The sequence below is a fragment of the Sander vitreus genome, chromosome 21 (assembly GCF_031162955.1).
Source record: "Sander vitreus isolate 19-12246 chromosome 21, sanVit1, whole genome shotgun sequence".
In the NCBI taxonomy this organism is placed as follows: domain Eukaryota; kingdom Metazoa; phylum Chordata; class Actinopteri; order Perciformes; family Percidae; genus Sander; species Sander vitreus.
The window spans coordinates 15676145-15698095 of NC_135875.1; the positions used below are offsets into that span (position 1 = coordinate 15676145).

General features: G+C 38.4%; 3 protein-coding genes across 3 annotated transcripts; 1 reads left to right on the forward strand and 2 right to left on the reverse strand.

Moving 5' to 3' along the window:
• Positions 1-443: 443 nt before the first annotated feature.
• Positions 444-9879, forward strand: ube2ib (ubiquitin-conjugating enzyme E2Ib). Its single transcript, XM_078279037.1, has 7 exons — positions 444-580; positions 1868-1946; positions 2065-2148; positions 3966-4038; positions 7639-7748; positions 8349-8428; positions 9101-9879. The coding sequence occupies exons 2-7, from the start codon at positions 1881-1883 to the stop codon at positions 9162-9164; spliced, it is 477 nt and encodes a 158-aa protein (XP_078135163.1). The 5' UTR covers positions 444-580; positions 1868-1880; the 3' UTR covers positions 9165-9879.
• On the reverse strand, positions 9368-14276 carry LOC144536099 (interleukin-21 receptor). Its single transcript, XM_078279036.1, has 8 exons — positions 14039-14276; positions 13153-13288; positions 12856-13061; positions 12561-12718; positions 11263-11440; positions 10986-11085; positions 10806-10884; positions 9368-10732 (listed from the first exon to the last, which is right to left on the reverse strand). Exons 1-8 carry the CDS (start codon positions 14157-14159, stop codon positions 10277-10279), a joined length of 1434 nt encoding a protein of 477 aa, XP_078135162.1. The 5' UTR covers positions 14160-14276; the 3' UTR covers positions 9368-10276.
• Positions 14277-16328: 2052 nt separating this feature from the next.
• LOC144536195 (tubby protein homolog) lies at positions 16329-21649 on the reverse strand. The gene is made up of 12 exons (XM_078279209.1): positions 21341-21649; positions 19894-20053; positions 19528-19758; positions 19136-19261; positions 18869-19024; positions 18619-18779; positions 18372-18533; positions 18109-18221; positions 17408-17522; positions 17194-17292; positions 16928-17099; positions 16329-16828 (listed from the first exon to the last, which is right to left on the reverse strand). Exons 1-12 carry the CDS (start codon positions 21380-21382, stop codon positions 16695-16697), a joined length of 1671 nt encoding a protein of 556 aa, XP_078135335.1. The 5' UTR covers positions 21383-21649; the 3' UTR covers positions 16329-16694.
• Positions 21650-21951: the final 302 nt, after the last annotated feature.

The following is a 21951-nucleotide window of genomic DNA, read 5'->3' on the forward strand; positions in this document are numbered from 1 at the left end:
GTTTGTTAGAATGAGACATCTCACGCATGGTGTATGAAAGCTATAATCTAAAATACAGTTGAAATGAACAGATGTCAGCAGTAGATATTCCTAATAATAAATGTAATACGTCTCTCGTGTATATCAAAAATGAGACTTTTTGCTTGTTTTATTTTCGGAACAGGTAACGTTAGACAGCGGCACAACGCGTGAGCGGTGAGCAACAGCCGCAAAGCAACGCTTTTCACCAACAACTTAAAGGGTGCTTGTGATGGACGATGTGCTATTAGTGGAAGCTATGCTGCTCGAATGAAATGGAAACGAATGAACAATCGGATAAAATCGTACGGCTAAATCATCGTCAGTTAAAGAGGCACACTCAAAAACACAACCCGTCAAAAATAAACGCGCATCCATGGATCTTAGCGGTATTTAAACAAAGCCGGAAGTAAACGACGGATGACTGTTTCTCTTCGCTGTTTCGGTGTCTGTCTTCGAGCGGTTGGTTTTTCAGGAGGGAAACTTTGCAAGGTTTAACGGGATTTGAGCACGATTCATTTATTTCGCCTAATTACCAGAGCCAGTGCAGTCACACTGAAAGGTAGGAGCACACCTTGATGAAGGAACATGTTAATTTTGTCGTGTATTATGATATTTTACCCGCTTCAGTTTGCGCCATTCTCGCTAGTTTGGCAATGCACAAATGTGCGCCTTTTAGCTCTGGCGGTCTTTGTCCCTATTCTTTAATGGATTATGATCTGGTTTATTCCTGTAGAATATTTCACATCCCTGTTTGCTATTCCAGAGTAGATATCGTTAAGCGTTAGAAGAAATGCAGTTATCACTTTTCTGTCATCCAAAATTGTGTTCAAATCAAGTGCAATTGCGCATTTTTGTGCTGCATCAGGCCGTGTCAGACGCTAACAGCGCCAGTGCCTGTTGGGACATAGCATGATTCTGGCGCACATGAGTTAGCTAGCTTAGCAAGCTAACCGGCTAGCTTGCTAATCCAATAGCTTTCTATGGTCAGTTTGTTGACGTTTGTGTTGACTGCAAGTTTACAGTAAAACTCAACAAACACGGCAAAAATTAAACATTAGCTAATGGTTTCATTTCCCGGGGCTCTTAAGTTAAACACCAGGCGCAACCGAAGAAGTAACGTTAGCATAATGTTTTTTTAGTAGACATGTAACGTTATCACCCACGGCTAACTTGACTAGGTTAACGTTAGTCCCTTAGCGAACTAGCTAGCTAGACTGGTGGTTTAAACGATACTTTAAACAATAATGTAAGGCTTAAAACTGTTTAACATTACGTCTTAAGTTGGCTATGTAGAGTACAACTCCACTGTTCTAAAGTTGGTAAATGCTGCGTGGGCTGTTTGTAGTTATTGCTGGTGCCGTTTTGTTGCTTAATCCTCGTTTTAATAACGTTACCTTAAAATCATCATTGCTATAGAGATCATTCGACATTCCAACGGAGGGTCTCAATTAGAGCTCCTATTTAACTTTGAAAGGACTGGCAACACCGAGGTGTAACGTTATAACCACCTCTACCAAGTTGGTAAAAGTGAGGAAAGTCACATTTTTGAAGTATGTAACCATAACGTTACTTTCATCTGGGTGATTTAACTGATAAAACACCTTCATTTAGACTTTAGGGCTAATTAATTCACAAATCCTTACATCCTCCTTGGCTTTGATGCTTTATAAATGACTTAATTGAAATCATGTCAATTCTAAAAACAATGGATGATAACGAGGTCAGTTCAAGTTTTTAAGGCAATGACCTCCACAAAGTGGACAAAGACTTGTGATTCCCTGCTGCCAAGTCAGACCTGGTTAGGAATGGCTTTATGTAATTGACTTGACATTTTCTTCCATTACAGGAGTACACAAATCATGTCAGGCATTGCATTGAGCCGGCTTGCCCAGGAGCGCAAGGCATGGCGGAAGGACCATCCTTTTGTAAGTTGTGTCTTATGAGATGCACCTGTTCTGGCTTCACTTTGAGGGTCTATTTGAGCGTCAAGTTCTCTGGTAAACATTGATGTCTAACTGTTTGCACTCTCCTGGTCAATTTCAGGGATTTGTTGCTGTACCAACAAAAAATCCAGATGGAACGATGAATCTCATGAACTGGGAATGTGCTATTCCTGGCAAGAAAGGGGTAATATGTTTTATAGTCTTGCATACAGAACATTTGTAGGGCTGTCCTGAATACAATTTTTTTTTTTGGGCTTTGGTGCTTCAGTACTAATCAACAGTGAATAATAAGTTTCAAGGATTCACTGCTGCATGTATGTTTAACATTAAAACATGATGTATAAATATATGAATGTCAATAATTATTATTGTAATAGTTTAGTATTGTATGCACCATTAAAAAGGTCTGTGTAAAGGCTTTAGGCCGCTCTACGCGTTATTGTAGGCCCAGTTTAATAAGCAACTCAATTTTATACATGGGTGTTTTTTTTTTTGTTTTTTTATCGCAATTATCAACTGGCACTATATATATATATATATATACTCAAAAGGCTGCAACTTATCGCAAAAGACACTCCGATTTTTTTGTTAATGGAAAGAAAATATCAGCAGAAAACTGCACTTTAAAATGTAACTGTCATTCTTTTTTTTTTTTTTTTTAGTAAATTCAATTTGTTCAATAAATTTTTTTTTAGAAATGATTTCCTTGGTTTGTTTTAAATTCAACAAGCAATTTCTTCTGTATTTTCGAAGAATACGGAAAACAGCAGAAAGGCAGAACTGAGTACGGGGAACGAATATCTGAACCACAAAATTAAAAACCGAACACCTACCTAATGAACGAATACTCTGATTTGGATACATAAATGCTTTACATAGCAACCACTCCTAACACTGAGCTTTCTAGGACAATGAGTGTATTCACTTGGACTTGAGTATCCCAGTTATGATCTGGTTTTTGGAGTATTCCGTTTTTGTGTTGGAGTGTATAAAACCCATATTCTGTTTTAAGAAACCTGGATGAACCCATATCCCGTTTATGAGAAACCTAAATATGCTAGCTGGAGTATTTTGAAAGACTGTGATATTGTTGCGTGTATTCCCCTCATCCTGAAATTTCTGAGTGCCGCTGACTACCTGTCCAGGCTCAGTTTCAGCCAAGTGCCATAACAGAAATGCAAACAATGGTGGGAAATATGCGACAATGTTTAATTCAAATATTCTTTTATTGAACAAATTAAACATTGAATTGAAAATAAAAGGCACCACTAAAACATTTGTTACATTTTAAAGTGCAGTTTTTTCACTGATTTTCTTTCAACTAACACAAAAAATCTCTAAATGTCTTTAGCGATATGTCGCAGCTTTTCTTGATGGGTTTATTGCGCCAGTTCATATTCCGATGATTAAAAAAAACGATATATTGTGCAGCCCTAAGCGAAAGCTTACTTACTATCACTTCTGGAGCGATAAGGAAACAGAGTTTTGTCTTTCTGTAATGAAAGAGTTGAATATACTTAGTAGTTTAGATAGGTAAAGGCATCGGATGCTGACCTATTCAAGTCTGTAGTGGGTAGGTTACAGGACACCTATTTCCCAACGTAAAAAAATAAACAGAGGCGCATGCACAAACGGAATGCAGTAACTGGCATATTAGTATTTATCATGTATGCAAGAATATGAATAACCCGATTCATTAAGCCTCATAACCGGGATACTAATGTCCATGCAAACTAACTCAATGTCATTTCTGCAGCAGGTTTTTAAACGCATTATATTACATAATACAACTATAGAGGAATGTATTGCATTTCCTATTGTGCCAACTGGAGTGCCAAATTTTCAGGGACCAAATCGCGTGTAAAAGGTTGATCATTCTTAGTAACAGCTTGAACAATGAGCCTGAAACCTGCTTTAAAATGAATCTGGTAACAACAAGGTTTTGAGTCATTTTGGGTGGAAACTTGTGACTATAAATCAAATGGTTCTGTGTCTCCTCAGACTCCGTGGGAAGGAGGCCTGTTCAAACTGCGCATGTTGTTCAAGGATGACTACCCTTCTTCACCTCCAAAATGTGAGTTAATGTGTCTGACCTGTGCTCAGCTTAAACACAACTGTAATAGTTAATACTACACACTGCAATTACTACACACTGTTTTTAAGCGGTAGCAGATTCTTGTAGAAATGTATCTGCATCATGCAGTCAGTAGATGGACTTAATAGCAAACGCTTCATCTAAAATGTAAAGCCAGACGCGCACCACAGTACGTGTCTTCCTCCGTGTACGTTTTGCATTATGCAAACTGACAATCGCAATAAGCTAGTAAAATAAAACATAGTGAGACTGTTTGAAAATGGCCCAGGTAAGGTCAGGAGTACCCCAACCCTCTCAAGACAGATGGGCAACGAGCCTCCATATTGGCTGTTTTATTAGTCGTTCAACATGCCCTCATTCACTTCCCCTCGGTGGAATCCCCGCCGCCATCATAAGTGATTTGAATGATACGTAAAAAGCGGTATAATTAATATTTGTATAGCACCTTTCATTCAAGAAATGCAGCACAAAGTGCTTTACAATAAGGAAATTGCATGACATAAACAGACAACAAGGATAGAATGCCATAATTAATGGAAAATACTACACACTTGAAGCAGTAGCTTTAAGCCTACAACTGGCATTCAATCCATGATAGTTTAGGCTGAAAGTGTACAAGGTAGAGATGTTCCAATACCATTTTTTTTTTTTTTATCCTTGTAATGAAGAAGAGCATAATTTATAGCTTAGATCTAACTTTACGAGAGTCTGCTAAAGAGTTACTATATTACTAGATGTAACAATAATAACTCAGACTACGACGTAATATTAACCATTTATTAGCCCAGCAGCATGGCTAACCCCAACAACAGAAGCTAAAGTTAGTAGCCCAAAATACACAACGCAATGTTTAAGCTTTCTCACTAAAGCTGGGCAGTGTCGGGCCTGCTTGACACATTGGTTGTGATCGGTTTACGGCAGTAGCAAACACAGGTTTTTCCCACACCACCACCATCATTTAGTTTGAAGGCTTGTGAATGACTTATAAACACTGCAAAGGTTTTTGGAGCTGATCTAAAAGCAATGTCATGGTAATTGTTTCCGTTCATTGCTGTTGATAGGACATGATTTGGATGTTAACTGGTGGCCCCTTCCAGTAGATGCTTTCACACATACATCCTTTACTGTTCATTTTAACATTTAACATTGTATAGCAGTACAACAGTAATGATTTGTGTGTTGGATGATTTTGAGAGCTGATAAAGCCATGGCACTAAATGGGTTGTGACAATTCGACCGCTCCAAACTAATTGAACACATTGACTAGAGATTAGGGATGCCCCGGTTGGTAGCCCGCCTATCATTATCGCCCAATATTCAGTAAAAATACGCAATCGGCAGTAATGCTTTCTAGTCGGCAATTTAGCTTTTTTATTTTTAGTTTATTTTGTATGTATATTGATGCATGTAATGTGGTACCAAAGTTCACGGGTGCAAGTTCCGTGCGGACACTTATATTAGCAGTACACCGTTAGCAACATGTACTGAGGTTCACATAACAAGCGCAGTCAGTCACACTATGGCAAGCACAATTGAAACGGAGTCCCATTAGTTTACAACAGCAACGGAGAGAAAGTTGTGTATAAGACGCTTTGCTTCACCGCTGTAGTGAATGGAAACAGAGCCAAGAACGCTCATTCAACTGCATCAGCCAGGTGTGCCAACCAAGGAAAAAACTAACTAGCCCAACTCCTTATCCCTGCTAGCCTTTACCCGCAAAGGCAAAACAGGATAAAACAATAGCTGAAGCAGTTTGTTTCAATTTTAACACAGCATATGTAATAAGGCACTTGGAGCGGAGCTGACGGCAAAAGTGAAAAGAAAAGGCTGAAAAAGCAAAACCCAAACGGCAAGTAACGCAAACCATGTTAGAGAGCACCTGCCCGTATGACCATGATAGTAAGATGGTATAATTACATTGCGTATTTCAGTTGTCCTTTTAGTCTTGTTGTAGGCTAACGTTAACTGTTGCATTGCTACTTGGTTCTTTGTACTGTTCTGTTGATTGAACAGATTAAGTAAAAGCGTGTTTGCCTGTGGGTTTTTTTTTTTTCTTGCCTTCATCAGATTTGACTGTTTTTAAACTGCTTTTTAGCAGGTAACTACGTAGCATACACAGTTTAATGGAGCACGTCAACACTAGATGGATCCCTATACCAAAATTCAATGCAGCCTGATGCACTACAAAGCAGTCAAAGTGACATTTAATGTAGCTATACCGGCTGCTATGAAAAAAAATTAGGGCTGTCGGCGTTAACACATTAATCGCATGCCGGCATTTATTAATTTATTTTACACTTCACTCGGCTTTGCGTCGTGCCTAACGGGCTGCTATTTTGACCCTTTGCAGCACCGTTACTGCAGCAATGAAATCCTGAATGGCGCTTTTTATTTTCCAAAACTCCTGGGTGGCTCTAAGACAAGTGGAAAGCCATATGCACATTGTGTAAAGCCGAATTAAAATATCACTGAAGCACGTCAAGCTTGAGCTACCACCTACGGAGCTAAGCATAGTAGTACAGTTAACGTGATGCTACCCGCTAGCATGCTACCCACTCAGGAGAGTGCTACTTGCCGACCTGTGGATGAAACCAAATCCCAAAAAATTACTACAGCTCTTGCGAAACGGGTGGCAACTAACTGCAGACCTGTCAGCATCGTAGAGGACTCGGATCTTAAAGACGTACTACGGTTGGCATGTTCTGACCTGTCTCGTTGCCGTTGAGGGGGACAGTAGTTTTCACGGATACACAGCCTGTACGACACGGAGAAAGCAGCCCAACTGGAACAGCTGCAAAGTGATGCAAACGCTGTCTCATTAACCGGTGATCACTGGACGTCAGTGAGTAATCAACATTATTTAGGAGTTACTAAACACTATATTGACTCTAGTAAGGATAGGGATTTTTAGTTTTTTAGTTAGGTACTTGGAGGAATTGTGCAATAATGACAGATTGACACATTTTTTCTTTTGTTTACAGTAAATAAATAATTACAAATCTTAAAATCAAGTTCATAAAGTAACTTTCTTTGCATTCATTTGATTCCCAATCAAGATACACTGGTAAACATTGCTTTTGATTGTTAATATGTACTTAAAAACTGAAATGCAAAATAATAGAATTTTAATCATGTGATAAAATAATAATCGTGATTAAAAATAATTAATCATTTTGACAGCCCTAAAAAAATGCATAGAAACATTTGTATTGGGTGTTTATTGGCCGATGTGGCTCATCGACAATTTGTATTGGTGGCAAAAAAACATGATTGGGGCATTTCTATTTGAGATATTGGCCTACTGTGTAAATCAAATCACGTCCGGGCACTGAGGTGTACGAAGTTTCAAATACACAGCAACAGGGATTGTGCTGTCTGGATGTCGCATTCAAATAACCATAGGCCATTGCTTGTGTGAACAACAGACGTTGCTGCCTTTAGTGGAACAGTTCAGTCACTGTATACTCTGAAAAAGCCCAGTGACATTTGTGTTATTTGTGTTCATCTTGTCTTCTTTTCATCTTGACATTTGTAATGGATATGAAACATAAGTGCACTTAACATTTTCTTGTCTTTCAGGTAAATTTGAGCCTCCACTCTTTCACCCAAATGTGTATCCATCAGGCACAGTATGCCTATCTATTCTAGAGGAGGACAAGGACTGGAGACCGGCCATTACAATAAAGCAGGTTAGGATTGCCAAGCAAACCTTATTTACATTATAAGGCTTTTCCAAAAGGTTTTTTAAAAGCTTCTATTTCTTTCTTTGGTTTCATACTGTATCTCTAAATGCCCTGACACACCAAAGCGACCGTCGGTCCAAGTTGGGCTACCAGTGAGCGACGGCAGCCCTAGTTTTTGCGGTGTGTCAGCACTGTAGCCACATGTTGGGCTTCGTCAACTGATTGAACATGTCAACACTGTAACATGATTGGCTATTCAGCTTGAAAACGGTAGTGAGGAAAGCAAACAAACGACGTGAAAGTGCACACAGAAGGCTTATTTTTATTTTATTTTTTTAATCTCATCTGATCAATCCAATACACCTGAGAGCTGTCAGAACTGGCCAAAAATGACATTGAATGTTTTTTTTCTAAAAATAAAATAAAACTAGCTTCAAATGATTGGAATATCTATTTTTTCAGTGAGATCTAATTCAAAAACAAATTGAGAGTTCAAGCAACTGACCTAGAACTTTAGTGACTAACAAATATAAGCAGCCTTATAAGGAAATGCAAAACGGATCAATTGCTAATTTAAAAAATAATTTTGGTTAATTTATCCTACAGATCTTATTAGGTATCCAGGAACTCCTAAATGAACCAAATATCCAGGATCCAGCCCAAGCAGAGGCTTACACAATCTACTGGTGAGTGACATTGATTGATTGACAGTGATTTCTTATTTTTTAATCGTGACACTGAAATGTGAAACTACTACATGATTTACAAAAGGACGTGTGTCTGAAAAAGGCTAAGGAAATGAGAAGTGAATTATGTATATACGCTGCTGGCTTTGTAGCATAGTGCTACATTGTATATATATATATATATATATATATATATATATATATATATATATATATATATATATATATATAAATAAAATAATTGAAATCGCGTGTGTGTTGCTCAGTGAAACAGAGCAGGGGACAGAAGCAGCAGGCCTGTAAATGACACCAAAACAGCAGCATAGTTTTTTTTTCTGTTCATTCAGCTTAGGCGCTGTAAAAACAAAACACTTTTAATGGCAGGGTAAACCCTGATTTACATTTTGGCAAATTCCAAGATGTTCTGCGCTTTACAGTTGACTGTATTTTTATTATAAAATTCTGCAATTGTTTTCTGCTTCGTGGTGACAAGCGACTTTTGTCAGCGCAGAATTGTGACGTGTCAATTGACAGAAAAGTCTTCTTCATTCCAATACGACTGAGGCTGGGGTTACATACACATTGTAGTAGTTTGAAAATGGTTCCTGATTTGAGTAAGTGATCAGAACACCATGGTAACTGTATTTTTTTTGTTTTGTTTACCCTTTCCAGCCAAAACAGAGTAGAATATGAAAAAAGAGTTCGAGCACAAGCAAAAAAATTCTCCCCCTCGTAAGGGCGAAGACTTGCTCCGCTGTGGCAGAAGGAATGGGTTTAACAAGAATCGCCTCCCCGCTCAGTCTCTCAATGAATGTGCGCCTCTCACATCAGGACTTGCTTAAAGACTTCTATTTAAACTCCACACATTCTGTGCCATCCGACCTATCATTTTGTGTTCTTATTTGCCAGTTGGCGCATAATGCTGGGAGGGGATGGGTGCTTCAGCACCCTGGTTATTTCTTTTAAACATTAATTGTCTTATGTGGTGCAAGGGACACCGCTCGCTACCAGTTTCATCATCTCCATGCAAGCTGGCTGTCATCAATGTTCAAGGAAGAAAATGTCTTTTTCTTTTATATTGCTCTTTCACAGGTTATATTCCTTTTGTTTTCCCCCTTTATTTTTCATAAATGTAATGTAAAATTAGCTTATTTCATTGTCAGTATTTCAACTGCTGTATAATGAATGGCACTTTTATACTGTTCTATCTCACTAGTGTCTCTAGATGGCTCTGTCTAATTCTCTTTCCCAGGTTTTCTATTCAGCATGCTGTAATATATGATAGAATCTGCTGCCTTGGCTGTCTTTTTGTTATTCAGAGTGTTTGCTATGAAATAAATAAAAAATAGCCATGATGACTAAGGCAGGTAGGCTTACTTCTGTATCAGACTTTAAGGTTATATGGTGCTTTGTTCATGTTTGTGTTGGCGTAAATAAAACTTTCTACAAAATGTTAGCTTTTTTTTATTAAACGAGTAAAACATACAGCAAGTGCAACTTGCTGTCAGACGATGCAAAACTATTGAGTCATAAAAGTCTCTGAAGTCTGTTAAAACAACTTGGTTTCCAGTTCATTTACTCATGTGATACAAGCAAACGGTTATAGAATTACTAATCAACTTAATGCATAATGCTGTGGATAAGTGCACACTGTTATAATAGCCAAAAATAACTCAAATTAGGAATATACTGTAGTAGTTATTTTTTTGTTTAAAGCAGTTGGCAGTGTTTCTGAAGCATTACATTTCCCTGTGTAAATGTGTGTAGTTGAACGGTTAGGCTCAACAATATTTAAAGTTCAACTTTACACTATTTTACTGTCCAGTTACTACACACAAACTGATCAGCTTATGCTTCAGTGATGGCCTCCACTCTGATCGTCCCTGTTGGGCAGGATTTTGTTGATGCTCCCCCATGGTGCTCTGCTGTGACTGGACTACTCTGCTGGAAGGCGCTCAGGGTGCAGTACTCATTGCAGTACCAGGGAGGGTCCCTCTCCAGCCAACACCCTGAGTCTCCTTCAGTAGGGCTCCCTCGCTGTGAGTGGAGGGTCACACTCTGGAGTGAGCTCCCTGGATATGACAAAGGAGCCATGGTGCTCACAGCGTATGGGATACCCAGGAGAGAAGTATCACAGCCTGGGTCAGTTATATTGCTGTATGTGCTACCCTCCATGAACTGGTGGTGAAAGTGGGGCTGACACTCTTCCTCCTCGACAACTGCACGCTCGATTAGCGTGTCAATTTGGAGCGTTTCCTCTGTATTCAGCATGTCTTCTGTGTTTTTTTGAGTAACCACCCAGCTCTATAATCACAGTCATGTTTAGGGACATTTCTCATAAGATAATTCAGTATTGTATGTGACAAGTTAAGCTTACCTTGAAATCTCCCTGGCAGTCCCGGTACAGGGTGTCAAAATAGGGTGCTGGAGTTGGGATGAAGGCACTCTGCCGCCACCTATAAGTGTGAGGAATAAAAAAATATATATATATATTTAGTGTGTATTGCTTGTAAGAAATTGTATTTGTGAGGAGTCTAAAGCTGGAGGGGGACCTTACATAAATGGAGCGTAGCAGGAAAGTAAGATGAATGGCACCATCACAAATAAGGGAATGAGCATCTTAACCAGTCCAGAAACAAATGAATTTGATTGGAGCTCTGTATGGACAAAAATGCATTAGAAAATGATTAAAACGGCAAAATTGTAGGCCTAGATGCAAAAGGGTAATTTTTAAGTAATGATTTTACAATAGCTGCTTTCTCAACAAGTTGCCTTTTAAGTTTAAGATCCTCTTCATTAAACGTAGATCAGCTGACTATATGGAAGAGACTCACCATTCACAGCTGACTCCGTCTCCCAGTAAACCTCAGAAGACCAGTCACTCCACTGTCCCTTGTAATTACCCTGATTAGGACTTGACCGCACTCTTGCAGTGTACTTGGTGTCTGGTACAAAATTCTGATCATCCACAGAATATTTCTTGCAGTTTGTGTTAATTTCATGCGATAACACCTGAGATAGATAAAGAGGTTATTATGTAGTGAAACTTTGCAAAGGAGAGAAGTGTCCTTTACGGTGGCCCGTTTGTGCTCAAACAAACCAATGTATTAGTTACGGATATATGACAGAACGATTATTCAAGAGATTCATAGTTACAATCTAAAATTTCTCAATTGCATCATGAATAATTTTTATATTATATATATATTATTATATTATATATAATATTTTTTTATTTTTATAAATTGTATTATTTAAGTATATCATATCATTATTACTTAATCCTGAGCCCTTTTGGTACAGGGGTCCAAGTTTTCAGAGCTTTAATATTGTGATAAATCCGGCCGTGCTTACTGGGACACTGGAGTGGAATAGAGCCATCGTTATGTTCTTCGTTGAAGATGTTAAAATGTGTGCGGTGAAAAAGAAAGAAAATAAAGTCACACTTTCTCATCACCCACAGACCGTCGCCACACTGAGCTGACAGCCATAGTGACCTCTAATGAAGTCACTGTGGGAGTTTGTCATTTCAAAAAGTTCTCAGCTCGGAGCTGACCTCAGAAGAAGAAACCCAGTGAAAGGAAAATGACTGCAAGATCTCTGAAATGTGTGAAATTATTATCAGCAGTTTGGTTCAACCCAGCTGGCACATTGGCAAAAGTGTAATTGACATAGCTTTTGTATGTGTTTTCCCAATTCATGTTTTCATTAATATTTACATTGCTAATTTGTACATTTCTCTGTTGTATCTTTCAATACACTAATTACCTTTCTTTTCTTTTCTTTTTTTAGATCTAATCCATTAAATTATTATTATTATTATTTTTTTAGATTATTTTTTGGCCATTTTTAGGCCTTTATTGACCGGACAGCTGAAGAAATGAAAGGGGAGAGAGAGAGGGGAATGATGGTCTGAGTCGGGCCCGCTGCGTCGAGGAGCAAACCTCTATATATGGGCGCCCGTTCTCCCAACTGAGCTATCCGGGCGCCCCCATTAAATTATTAATTATTGATTTACCAATAGATTTTAACTGCCACAAACAGGCCTCTAACAGACCAGAGCTGTTTCCTAAAAAGCTTGTGTTATTCTTTAATTCCAAGCACCCCATTCTGGTTAAGCATTGAATCTCACGTTGTATTTGTCTCCCCTTTTGTAGTAATGGAGCTGATACTTGAGGTTGTTGATCAGATCGGAGTGCTGACCAACTTCCTCATAGGTGTTTCTCCAGGTGAAGTGTTGTTGACTTGAGTTGTGGGTGACTGTGAGGCAGCACGGTGCGTTTGGTTTAACTGAAGGGAGGACACATTAAAGACAAACATACGCAAAAGGCAGGTTTTTAAATAGGCAAACCTCAGTATTTTTCTATATACAAATGTGTTTTGTGTATCTGGTTATGAGAACAGACCAAAATCAGTGTGTTTCTTACTGTTTGTCACAGGCAAATATGTGTCATCCAGTTTTTCACACATTTCAGACCCATCAGTTTTGTTGTGGCATAGCGAGATTTCAAAAGAAATTACATCGTCGAAGGGCTCAGAGTAATGGTCGTCGTCATCAGGCATCGGATTGGATGTGTTAACGGAGCAGAAGTAATCCACATTGGTGTTTGTCAGCATACACACAAACGTATTTCTGCACAAAGCAGTAATGAAACAATATCATCATCACATTTAAGGTCATATATTATTAATACGTGTGAGTAAAAAAAAAAAAAAAGCCTTACTCAGGTGAGTTGACCTCTGTGAAAATGAGCCAGTAGCAGCTCTTGCTGTCTGAGCAGTTTTCTGATGGTGCGATGCTCAGGGAGCACTTGATGGTGAACAGGTAATCGTTCACACAGTGAAGATCACGGTCCACACCTAAAACATATACAGGCAATGTTTTATTGGGAGTGTATGGAGAAAAGCAGATATTTTACGTGTCACTTTGTAACCTCAGTTAAGTAAAGGATCCCTATAGTTGGTGAATTCTCTCTGTATTTGTAGTTTTTTTCTTTCCCTCTGCAAGACGACTGCACACCATCCAGTCTAGGAACCACTTAATACCATTTTTAACTGCGGGCTTTATGGGTTATTGTAAGAAAACAACTTCTTTAGTCACATTTAAAGCTGCAGACTTAAAACGCAGTCTCCCATCTCTTCCATTAAAATCGCTTTTTAGCCAGTATTGCCGGAAGAAACAATTACGGAGGCCGCTAACATTGTTAATGTCCATATGGACATGTGAGTATTGTTTAAGGATAGACTTGAAAAAAAATGTGAACGTATCGTTTAATTGGTGATTGTAATAATGTTGTAACATTACAACATTAATAAAAAACAGTAGACTTTCCCTTTATAATAGGAAAGCTTCCCAGAAGGTCAAATAAACTACAGCTGATGTCCCATATCAGAGTCAGTTAAACAGATAACAGCCTCAGAGTCATTCATTCTAACTTTTAATGTGTATGTATATCTAGTTTTTAAATTATCCTACATTTACATTTTACAGTTATTCATTTGGCTTTTGCACAGCAAGCAAGCAAAGTACAAATGAACGTACAATCCAAGCAATCTAATTATCACGATTTTCTATCACATAAAAAAAAAAGATACTGGCAGAGAAATAACCTGTGATAGGATTTCCATGCAGATAGACAATGTTAGTAGATCCGAACAGAAACACGATCAGCAGCATCGGCTTCAGCCTCAGCGGAGAGCAGTCCATCACACCAGAAGGTCCAGACATCATCTCGGCCCGGGGAGGTCTCACTTAACTCATGTTGCACTGAAGCATTTGTATAAAATAAAAATAAAACGGAGAGGGAGGCATCAGTGAGTCTGTTCACAGTGATAGCGATCACTCACGTGTCTGCTGGGAGAGGATGTGCTTTTTTAATAGAGCAGTTGTAAATGGAAAGTGTGCGAGAGGGGTAAGACTACAGTGTAGGCAAACATAATGTTGAGTCTCAGGTCACAACCTCATAATTTATCATACTTTGCACTGAGTTTGGTTCTTTTCATGACATTTGGCTACGTTTTCTTATTATCAGACCTATTTTAATTGCTTTAGAAACCAATTAAAATCCAAAATTGATAATGCTTTTGAATCTGTAAATGTTTTACCTTTATTCTTTCTGCATCCTTCAGATTTCTTCACTTATAGTAACCTACTGAATAGGCACAAAGCTGGAAGACATTCAGGTCATACCAGCACTGATGAGATTGATTTTGATCAACACACTGACAAGACACCAAAAATACACATGCAATGGTGTCACGTAACATTAATTACTGCACAAACGTCTCTCTGGAGCTCTGCAAACAATGATTTGTCACACAAAAGCTCCTGTGCTGTAAGACATCTGCAGAGAGAGTCTGCAAATATGTGCTAAACATTACATTCCTTAAATCACACACATTTACCATGGACATAATTCACATGAAATGGATTACTCACATGTTTATGGACATTATGGTGATTGTGCATATAGATACAATATAAAGATTCCCCATCTCTAGTACAGGGATGTCCATCTCAATGTTCCATGTGGCTCTATGTATGAACTGAAGTTTTTCACACTAGATAACAAAACAAAGTGACTTATGTGAATGTACGTATTTTAGCTTTATATTTGCATCTGTTGCACTGAGCTAGACACGTAGAGGAATACAGTTTATGTTTGTGGATCGATTGGAGGTTACTGTTAATAAGCAAACACTTAAATGCCCAAATGCCAATACTCTATGCTGGTGTACTTTAGTGATGACTTAAATTATTTGATGTAATCTGATTCATCAAAAATATGTAGGGCAAAACGTATTGGTGATTTTCTTTGTCAAGTGGAGCAACCTGAAATTGGAATATAAGAATTATTGTGCAACTTACAAGAGTGTTGTGCAATGTGTAGAGCAGAGACAGGAGATCAGCTGAATGTTGGTTGTGTGTTGTGGTGATCCTATATAAGATACGAGCTGCCTTCGGACGATTTTGTTGATTTAGTGTTAGTAACGTACACACTAGTAGACTGTCTCTGTGTGTAACTTCATACACAGTACAAGTCATTTGCAATCGATCAAGAGGATGTAAGAAGTTTGACCCTGTGTGCCAGTTCAAGTTTTTTCAGTCTAATTAGGACAAAACATGATTTAATTGAATGCATTATACAAGACTGTTAGTTTGTGGTCCAAGGGGGGAAGGTTTGGTTAGCGTGTCAACGTCATCACTTGTCACACTTTTGTTGCTAAAGGTTAGAAGTTAAGAAGGCAATACTCTCAAGGCTACTTTTTTATATATACAAATTGTTTCAGAGAGCATTTGAACAGGAAACAAGTGAACAGCATGTGACCACGCAGACAGTCAAGTCCATGCGATAACAGAGGTGCCATTTGGGTTTTTGCTATCCAAAATATCTGCGCATGTCTAAACATTTTACTTCACCACAGAGCATAAAATAGGCCTATTTTTATTTGTTGAAACCTAAATGACTTCCTGTCCCCCTCACGTGAAGCAGTGTAAACTTGTGTTGAAAACTCGAGATCTGCAATGAAGCTGTTGTGAGAGGGGAATTATTTCAAGTGTATATTGTGCAAGAGCAGAAACCCTGATAGCTCCATCAGGAACTTGTCACAGTTCCGCCACATCTGATATGAGCACTTTTTTTTTGTTTTTTTAGTACTTTGATAAGAATGTTTCCTTCTTTGCAATAAAAACTATAAAGATTATAGCAAAGATGTAACTTTTGACTCCAAATAACATGCAATCATCTGGCTAATGAAGATCTGAGGGCGTGATTGCGGCAGCATAAAGTTGTTGTCAAGGTTTGTGAGAAAAGCAATCTGCTGATCAGAATAATAAAATTAACCAGACAATTTCTGTTTAAAATAAACAAAAACATTCATAGACATGCAAACCTTGTATTATTATCATTTATTTATTTATTTTTAGTAATCTTTACACAGTTTTCCTCAATATTTTAATTGCACGAGTCCTTTACACAGCTGGCAAATGTAAAAAGAAAGATTGTTAAATGAACATGATTTACTTATTCCACTTCAATATAAAATCTGCTGTAAAATAATACTGGACCTATAAAACAAGTCTCTAAAGTCTAAAAGCCTGTGGCATGTTATTCCATATTTAGTGTATACAAAGTGTTACAATGCACCAGAATACAAAACATGAAAAATGACTCTGTGCAAAATTATCAGTATAGTTTTAACTTAAACTGTAAGTTTCTATCTATATCAGGGATCCAGTTGAGTACTTGAGGCACACCAGCATTAGTCACTCACATGCCAGTTTACCATCAAAGGACGACAGGGTGATGGCAAAGGCTTGCAGGGCACACATGGGGAAACTGTAATCCATGGAGAAGACATCCTCCGCTACACGGCCAAACTGCATCACAATGTAATCATCTGCAGGAAGAGAAGTGAAGATGACGGGGAAGTTAGGAATAAAGACAAGACAGACATTTTCCTTGTGGTTGATGATAGAAGAGGATAGTCACATGTTACCGTTGTCCGGGTGGATGATCTGGAAGTTCTTGACCGAGGCCTGGGTGACACGGCCGTGGAAGTTAAGCACATATGACTGAGTCTGTTCGTTCCAGTTCGGGGATTTATTCACCAGTGTGACCAGGTTTTCTGTGTTGCTATTCACATGGCGGACAAGTAGAGTCTCAAGTTCCTAAAATAAGATTACATTTTAGTTCCTCGGACATATTTCACACATAATCTGCATCATCACAGCTTTTAAAAAGGAATATTTTGTTTAAACATACATTTTTTGGATGAACGGGCACTCTTTCATCGTTCTCCAACATGCCAGGGATGATCACAGTCATTTTCCTGGGACCCCTAAATCCTAACACATTTGTTTCCTGGAACATGACAGCCAATCATATTTTAACAGGTAACAATAACACGTAACAGGTTTTATCTCTTCATAAGCGTTAAGTGGGATGTAAGAATGTATATGGTTAGGTTTGCACTCACGTAGCAAATTGCTGCCAGCTCTTGCCGCACTGATTCACACTCTTTGACGAAGGGCTTCTTCTCTGGGTTTTCACCTCCATCATAGACTGTGAACTTTGTACCCAGAACATTGGACCTGAAACAAATGAGTATGATCAGATAAACGGTCAGAAATCATCTTGCACCCCCCCCAACCGGTCATGGCAGATGGCCACCCACCAGGAGCCAGGTTGTGTCTGTTAAAAGGAAGATTGCCTTTGCCCCTTGAAGAATTGTTGTGTCTCTGTAAATTATAGTGTGGTCTAGACGTACTCTAACTGTAAAGTGTCCTGAGATAACATCTGTTATGATTTGACACTATTGAGATAAAAATGTCAACGTTGCCTAAATTAAGAAAAACAGCCGTGGAAGTGCATTCACTTCCTTGAAAAATTATTGCTTCCACAAATCAAGGAAGAATTCCCAAAATGAACTAAAAAATGTACACCTGGGATGCAATTAAGATAGAAATCCATCAAGATATCCTTTTTCATTGCAGATATGTTGACACCTCACAGCAGGAAAATCACAGGTGTAGATAATAATAATGATGGCTCCATTCCAAAATGTTTGGTTTGGAAAGTGTTTCATAATCCAAAGATTTTAGAGAATTCACCCTAAAGAAGTGACGAAAATGATTTGGCTTCGATTTTTTTGACAAGGTAGAAATAAATGAGTTGTACCTTAGTTTTCCTATGTAGCAGTTTGTATCTCTGGACAGATTTGTCGGGTCAGTGGAGATGAGATAGTTGGATGTTTTGCACTTTTTCCTTTTTCTGCCTGCCATTAGAAACACCTTGGAGATGGCACAATGAAAAACACGTTTTTTTTAGAACAGAAAATGAAGAGAATTTAGACTTTAGAGAAATATGACAGCTCAAGAAAACAGGATCATGACATCAGAACTAAAAACCAATGTGCACAATGTTTAGATTCAAGCGCCGACCCGCTTGCCATCCTCCTTCTCCATGTGGAGGTAGTAAGTTGGGTACATGCCCTTCTCCATGCCTCTCCTGTCCCTGGTGATCCTACACTGGATCGTCACATCTCTGGGGGCGGGACGCAAAGCAAACTTTTCAAGATCCTCCACTGACATTGGAGATGTTGCCTGAAATAAGAAAGATAATCAAAATAAGTGTACACTGCCACATTTTTGACAATACACTTAACAGTTTTTACTTATTATGTCTCACTCTTTCATTTGATTCACTGCCTGAGGATGAACCCTCCCTGTAGTTGGAGTTAAGGGAAGCGAGACTCGGTGGAGTTTTCTCTGCTTTCTTTGTCTTTTTTTCCTTTTTCTCCTTTTCCTGGATTTCTCCCTCTTTGCTCTTGTCACTTATTTGACACCTGGCTGTGGAGATGACACACACAAATGTATTCTTTACAGGAGCTTTAAATTATTGTCGATCATAAAATGCACAGGGCCAGATTATCGCTCACTTGTGTTGAATTTTTTCTTCATAGGCGACTGAGGAACAGGCCTCTGGGACCTGCCTTCCTCTTCATTGTCGCTTTCATCACATTTATTCTTCTTTGGACTTTCCATCTCCACCACTGACTCTACCTCTTGAGTTGAAGCCTCCTGCAAGTGTTTCTCTGCAAAAGAGGAGACACTTAAATGCTGTAAAAGCTGTGACTTTAAACACAAGATACATAGAAGATTATGCAGAGAGCACTGATATGTTAACGATAAATGGAACATGTTACTTTTACGCTCTTGTTTTGATGTCTTGTTTGCCTTCTGTGGGTCTTCAGATTCTTTCACTTTGTCTTTTTTAGTTTTTTTCTCCTTTTTCTCCTTCTCTTTCTCCCTTTCATCGTTCTGTTCCATATCTGATAGAAAGCAAAGCAGCGAGTTGCTGATGAATCATTTATAAAAGCAAGTGTTTCTTTACATGTGCATTTACAAGGGCCCAATGTGTGTGTGTGCATACATTTGTACTTTAACTTGCTCTGTGACATGCTACAGTATTTGAATCCTCGAAATTGAGCAAGTAATTTGCATATGCACACACACACACACACACACACACACACACGCACGTAAATAAACACAAAGACAACATTAGAACAAAATATTCTGCTTTGCATATTCTTACGTTTGGCTTTTTCTTTTTTCACTTCATTCCTCTTTGTCTTTTTTCCTTCCGTCTGAGCATTATTCTCCACTTCACACTTCACCTCAGGCTCTTTGTCAATCTCCAAGTTCATTTTCTTGGGAGTTACAGGATTCTCTAAAGACATCTCATCTAACATCATTCTTGCTGTCATGTCACATTCACCTAATGTAATCTCATCCAATGGGTTATCATGGGCATGTTCAACTTGATCTCCAGGAAAAACAAACAAAAAAATGTGTATTTAATATCATTTAAGAGACTGAACAGAACTGCACCAAACATTGGAATTAGAATTTCTATAAAAAAAAGATAGTGCATATAATAATAAATGATTCTAAAACTAACCACTCAGGGAAGTGTTGCTCAGGGATTGGCTGATCAACAGAGGTGTTTCATCAGAGTTGGCAGCTTTGTGCTTTCGGTTCTTTTGGCGAGCATCTCGATTGGCTACCACCATTTGGGAATCAGCCCTCTTCTTTTGCTGCTTTTTCATCAAAAGGGTTCGCTGTGGGAAAAGTGTGGTATTAGACTTTATTCAAACTGTCAACTCATTGTTCATACGTGGGGATATAACTACAGAAAAGTTAGCGCTTCTTATCTCTGTATATACAGTGACGTCTTCCTGTGCATTTTTCTCACTTTCAGAACTTTTCTTTTTACTCATACTTGTTTACAGTACATATTGTTGGTTAGCTGTTAAGCACAGGAGTGTAGGTAGGGCATTTCATTACATTTCAAGGTACTACTGCTTTTTTTTAAAACACATATGATGATTAAAGTCAACAAACCATAAGCTAAACATCATGGGTATTATATAAGGTTTGTTTCCCTGAAGTCAAATTTTAATGTAAGGATGCTGGCCATATTATCTGCCCAGAGAATTCACCAGTGTTTTTGTTGTTGCTATTTGAGTCCCTTCTGATGCAAATTCAAAAAATGCACTAGGAATGCACTACTGTTTTTTTGTTTGTCTTGTGTAACATAAAGGGACTACAACTGCATTTTGTCGTTTGTAATTCTTTGTTGTACAATGACAATAAATAAACCTTGAGCTATGTTCCTGGGTCAGAATTATAACATTATATTCTATTATTTCACCAAGAAAGGAACCAGATAGGGGTTTGAAAGTTATTTTGGCATAATTCAGATAATTACCTATAATATAACTTAAATTGGTTGTAGTATTTTATTAAATTCTAAATAGTGAATTATCCACTGTAGCTATTGTCAGCTGAAGATGATATAACTGCTCATTTACTGAAGATTAAAATGAAATGCATCATTGTTACTGTTTACTACTATTTTAGTAGTAGGCCTACTATTAGGCCTACTAATTGGTTATTATATGTATGTAGTACTCTACTGGATATAAGCCAGTAGCTCACATACTGTGCCGTATGAACAAACCTGTGACTTAAAGTTGAGCAGTAGCTTCAAACAGCAGGTAAGTAGTTGTGACACAGGTAGCCATGACCTCATGAGACTCAAGAAAGCTTTATTTATTTATTTTCAAAGCTCTGCCTCAGTTTTAACCACTTGTCAGCTAATGAAACAAGGAATACATTATATTCTTTGCTCCACTGTCAGCATTGACTATGATAAGTATATTTATCCTACAGTATGTTTTTGATAAAGGAACACACACAACTCTACTCTAAGTAACATCACTTTTAAGGCATTTGAAGTGCATTGTATTTCTTGTAGCTAGCTACCAGTTTAAATTTAACCAAAACATCTGGGCTATTTCATGTGTAAATTACATCAACTACTTAAATAATTCTCGTTTCTTTACCTGGTTGTCCAGCTTTTGTTGTCGTATGTCGGGGTCCTCCATGTCTGACTAAAAGTCTCACTGCTAATTACAATCAGTAGATAGGATAGATTAAGGAAAACAACAGATGAAATCCAGAGAAATGGTTATAAAATATAAAAGAGCAATTAAATATGGACGCGGGTGTCTGATTGTGGCAGCCTGCTCCATCTGACAGTCTGTCCACCTGCCTGTAGCAGAAGGCAAAGTGGATTAAAAGGGGATAATGTTCTTAAACTGCACTGCACAGCTCAGTCAGTATGGGCAAGAAGTCTCGGGGGCAAAGCAGGCTGTTCATGACTGCTTTATAGAGATGCTAAGGCCTAATGTTACAGCTGAAACGTGAGACAAGAGAAACAGGAAGGCGGTGACCTGCTCCTGTCACTCCATTTAGGTTACTACAAGTCAGCAGTCTGCATCACTTACCCAGGCGTAAACAGTTAACAACGGAAGCCGCAGCAGTCACCACAAATTGCCCTAAGCTTCCGATTCTCACCCTGACGTGCCTTACCGTACTCAACACAAAATATCACCTAGAGGGCATTTAAAAACCACCTAAAACATCACAGAAAACATAGCTAAACAAAACGACA

Bases quoted from the DNA above. Each gene is read 5' to 3' on its own strand.
- ube2ib (XM_078279037.1), top strand. From the start codon at position 1,881: ATGTCAGGCATTGCATTGAGCCGGCTTGCCCAGGAGCGCAAGGCATGG. The intron at 7,749-8,348 runs GTTAGGATTGCC...TTTATCCTACAG, and splicing joins CGGCCATTACAATAAAGCAG to ATCTTATTAGGTATCCAGGA. The intron at 8,429-9,100 runs GTGAGTGACATT...TACCCTTTCCAG, and splicing joins GAGGCTTACACAATCTACTG to CCAAAACAGAGTAGAATATG.
- LOC144536099 (XM_078279036.1), bottom strand. From the start codon at position 14,159: ATGATGTCTGGACCTTCTGGTGTGATGGACTGCTCTCCGCTGAGGCTG. The intron at 11,441-12,560 runs GTGAGATTCAAT...TATCTATCTCAG, and splicing joins AAAGGGGAGACAAATACAAC to GTGTTATCGCATGAAATTAA. The intron at 11,086-11,262 runs GTGAGTCTCTTC...TTGTCCATACAG, and splicing joins GACGGAGTCAGCTGTGAATG to AGCTCCAATCAAATTCATTT.
- LOC144536195 (XM_078279209.1), bottom strand. From the start codon at position 21,382: ATGGAGGACCCCGACATACGACAACAAAAGCTGGACAACCAG. The intron at 19,025-19,135 runs GTAACATGTTCC...CCTCTTTTGCAG, and splicing joins ATCAAAACAAGAGCGTAAAA to AGAAACACTTGCAGGAGGCT. The intron at 18,534-18,618 runs GTGAGACATAAT...TTCTTATTTCAG, and splicing joins GCAGTGAATCAAATGAAAGA to GCAACATCTCCAATGTCAGT.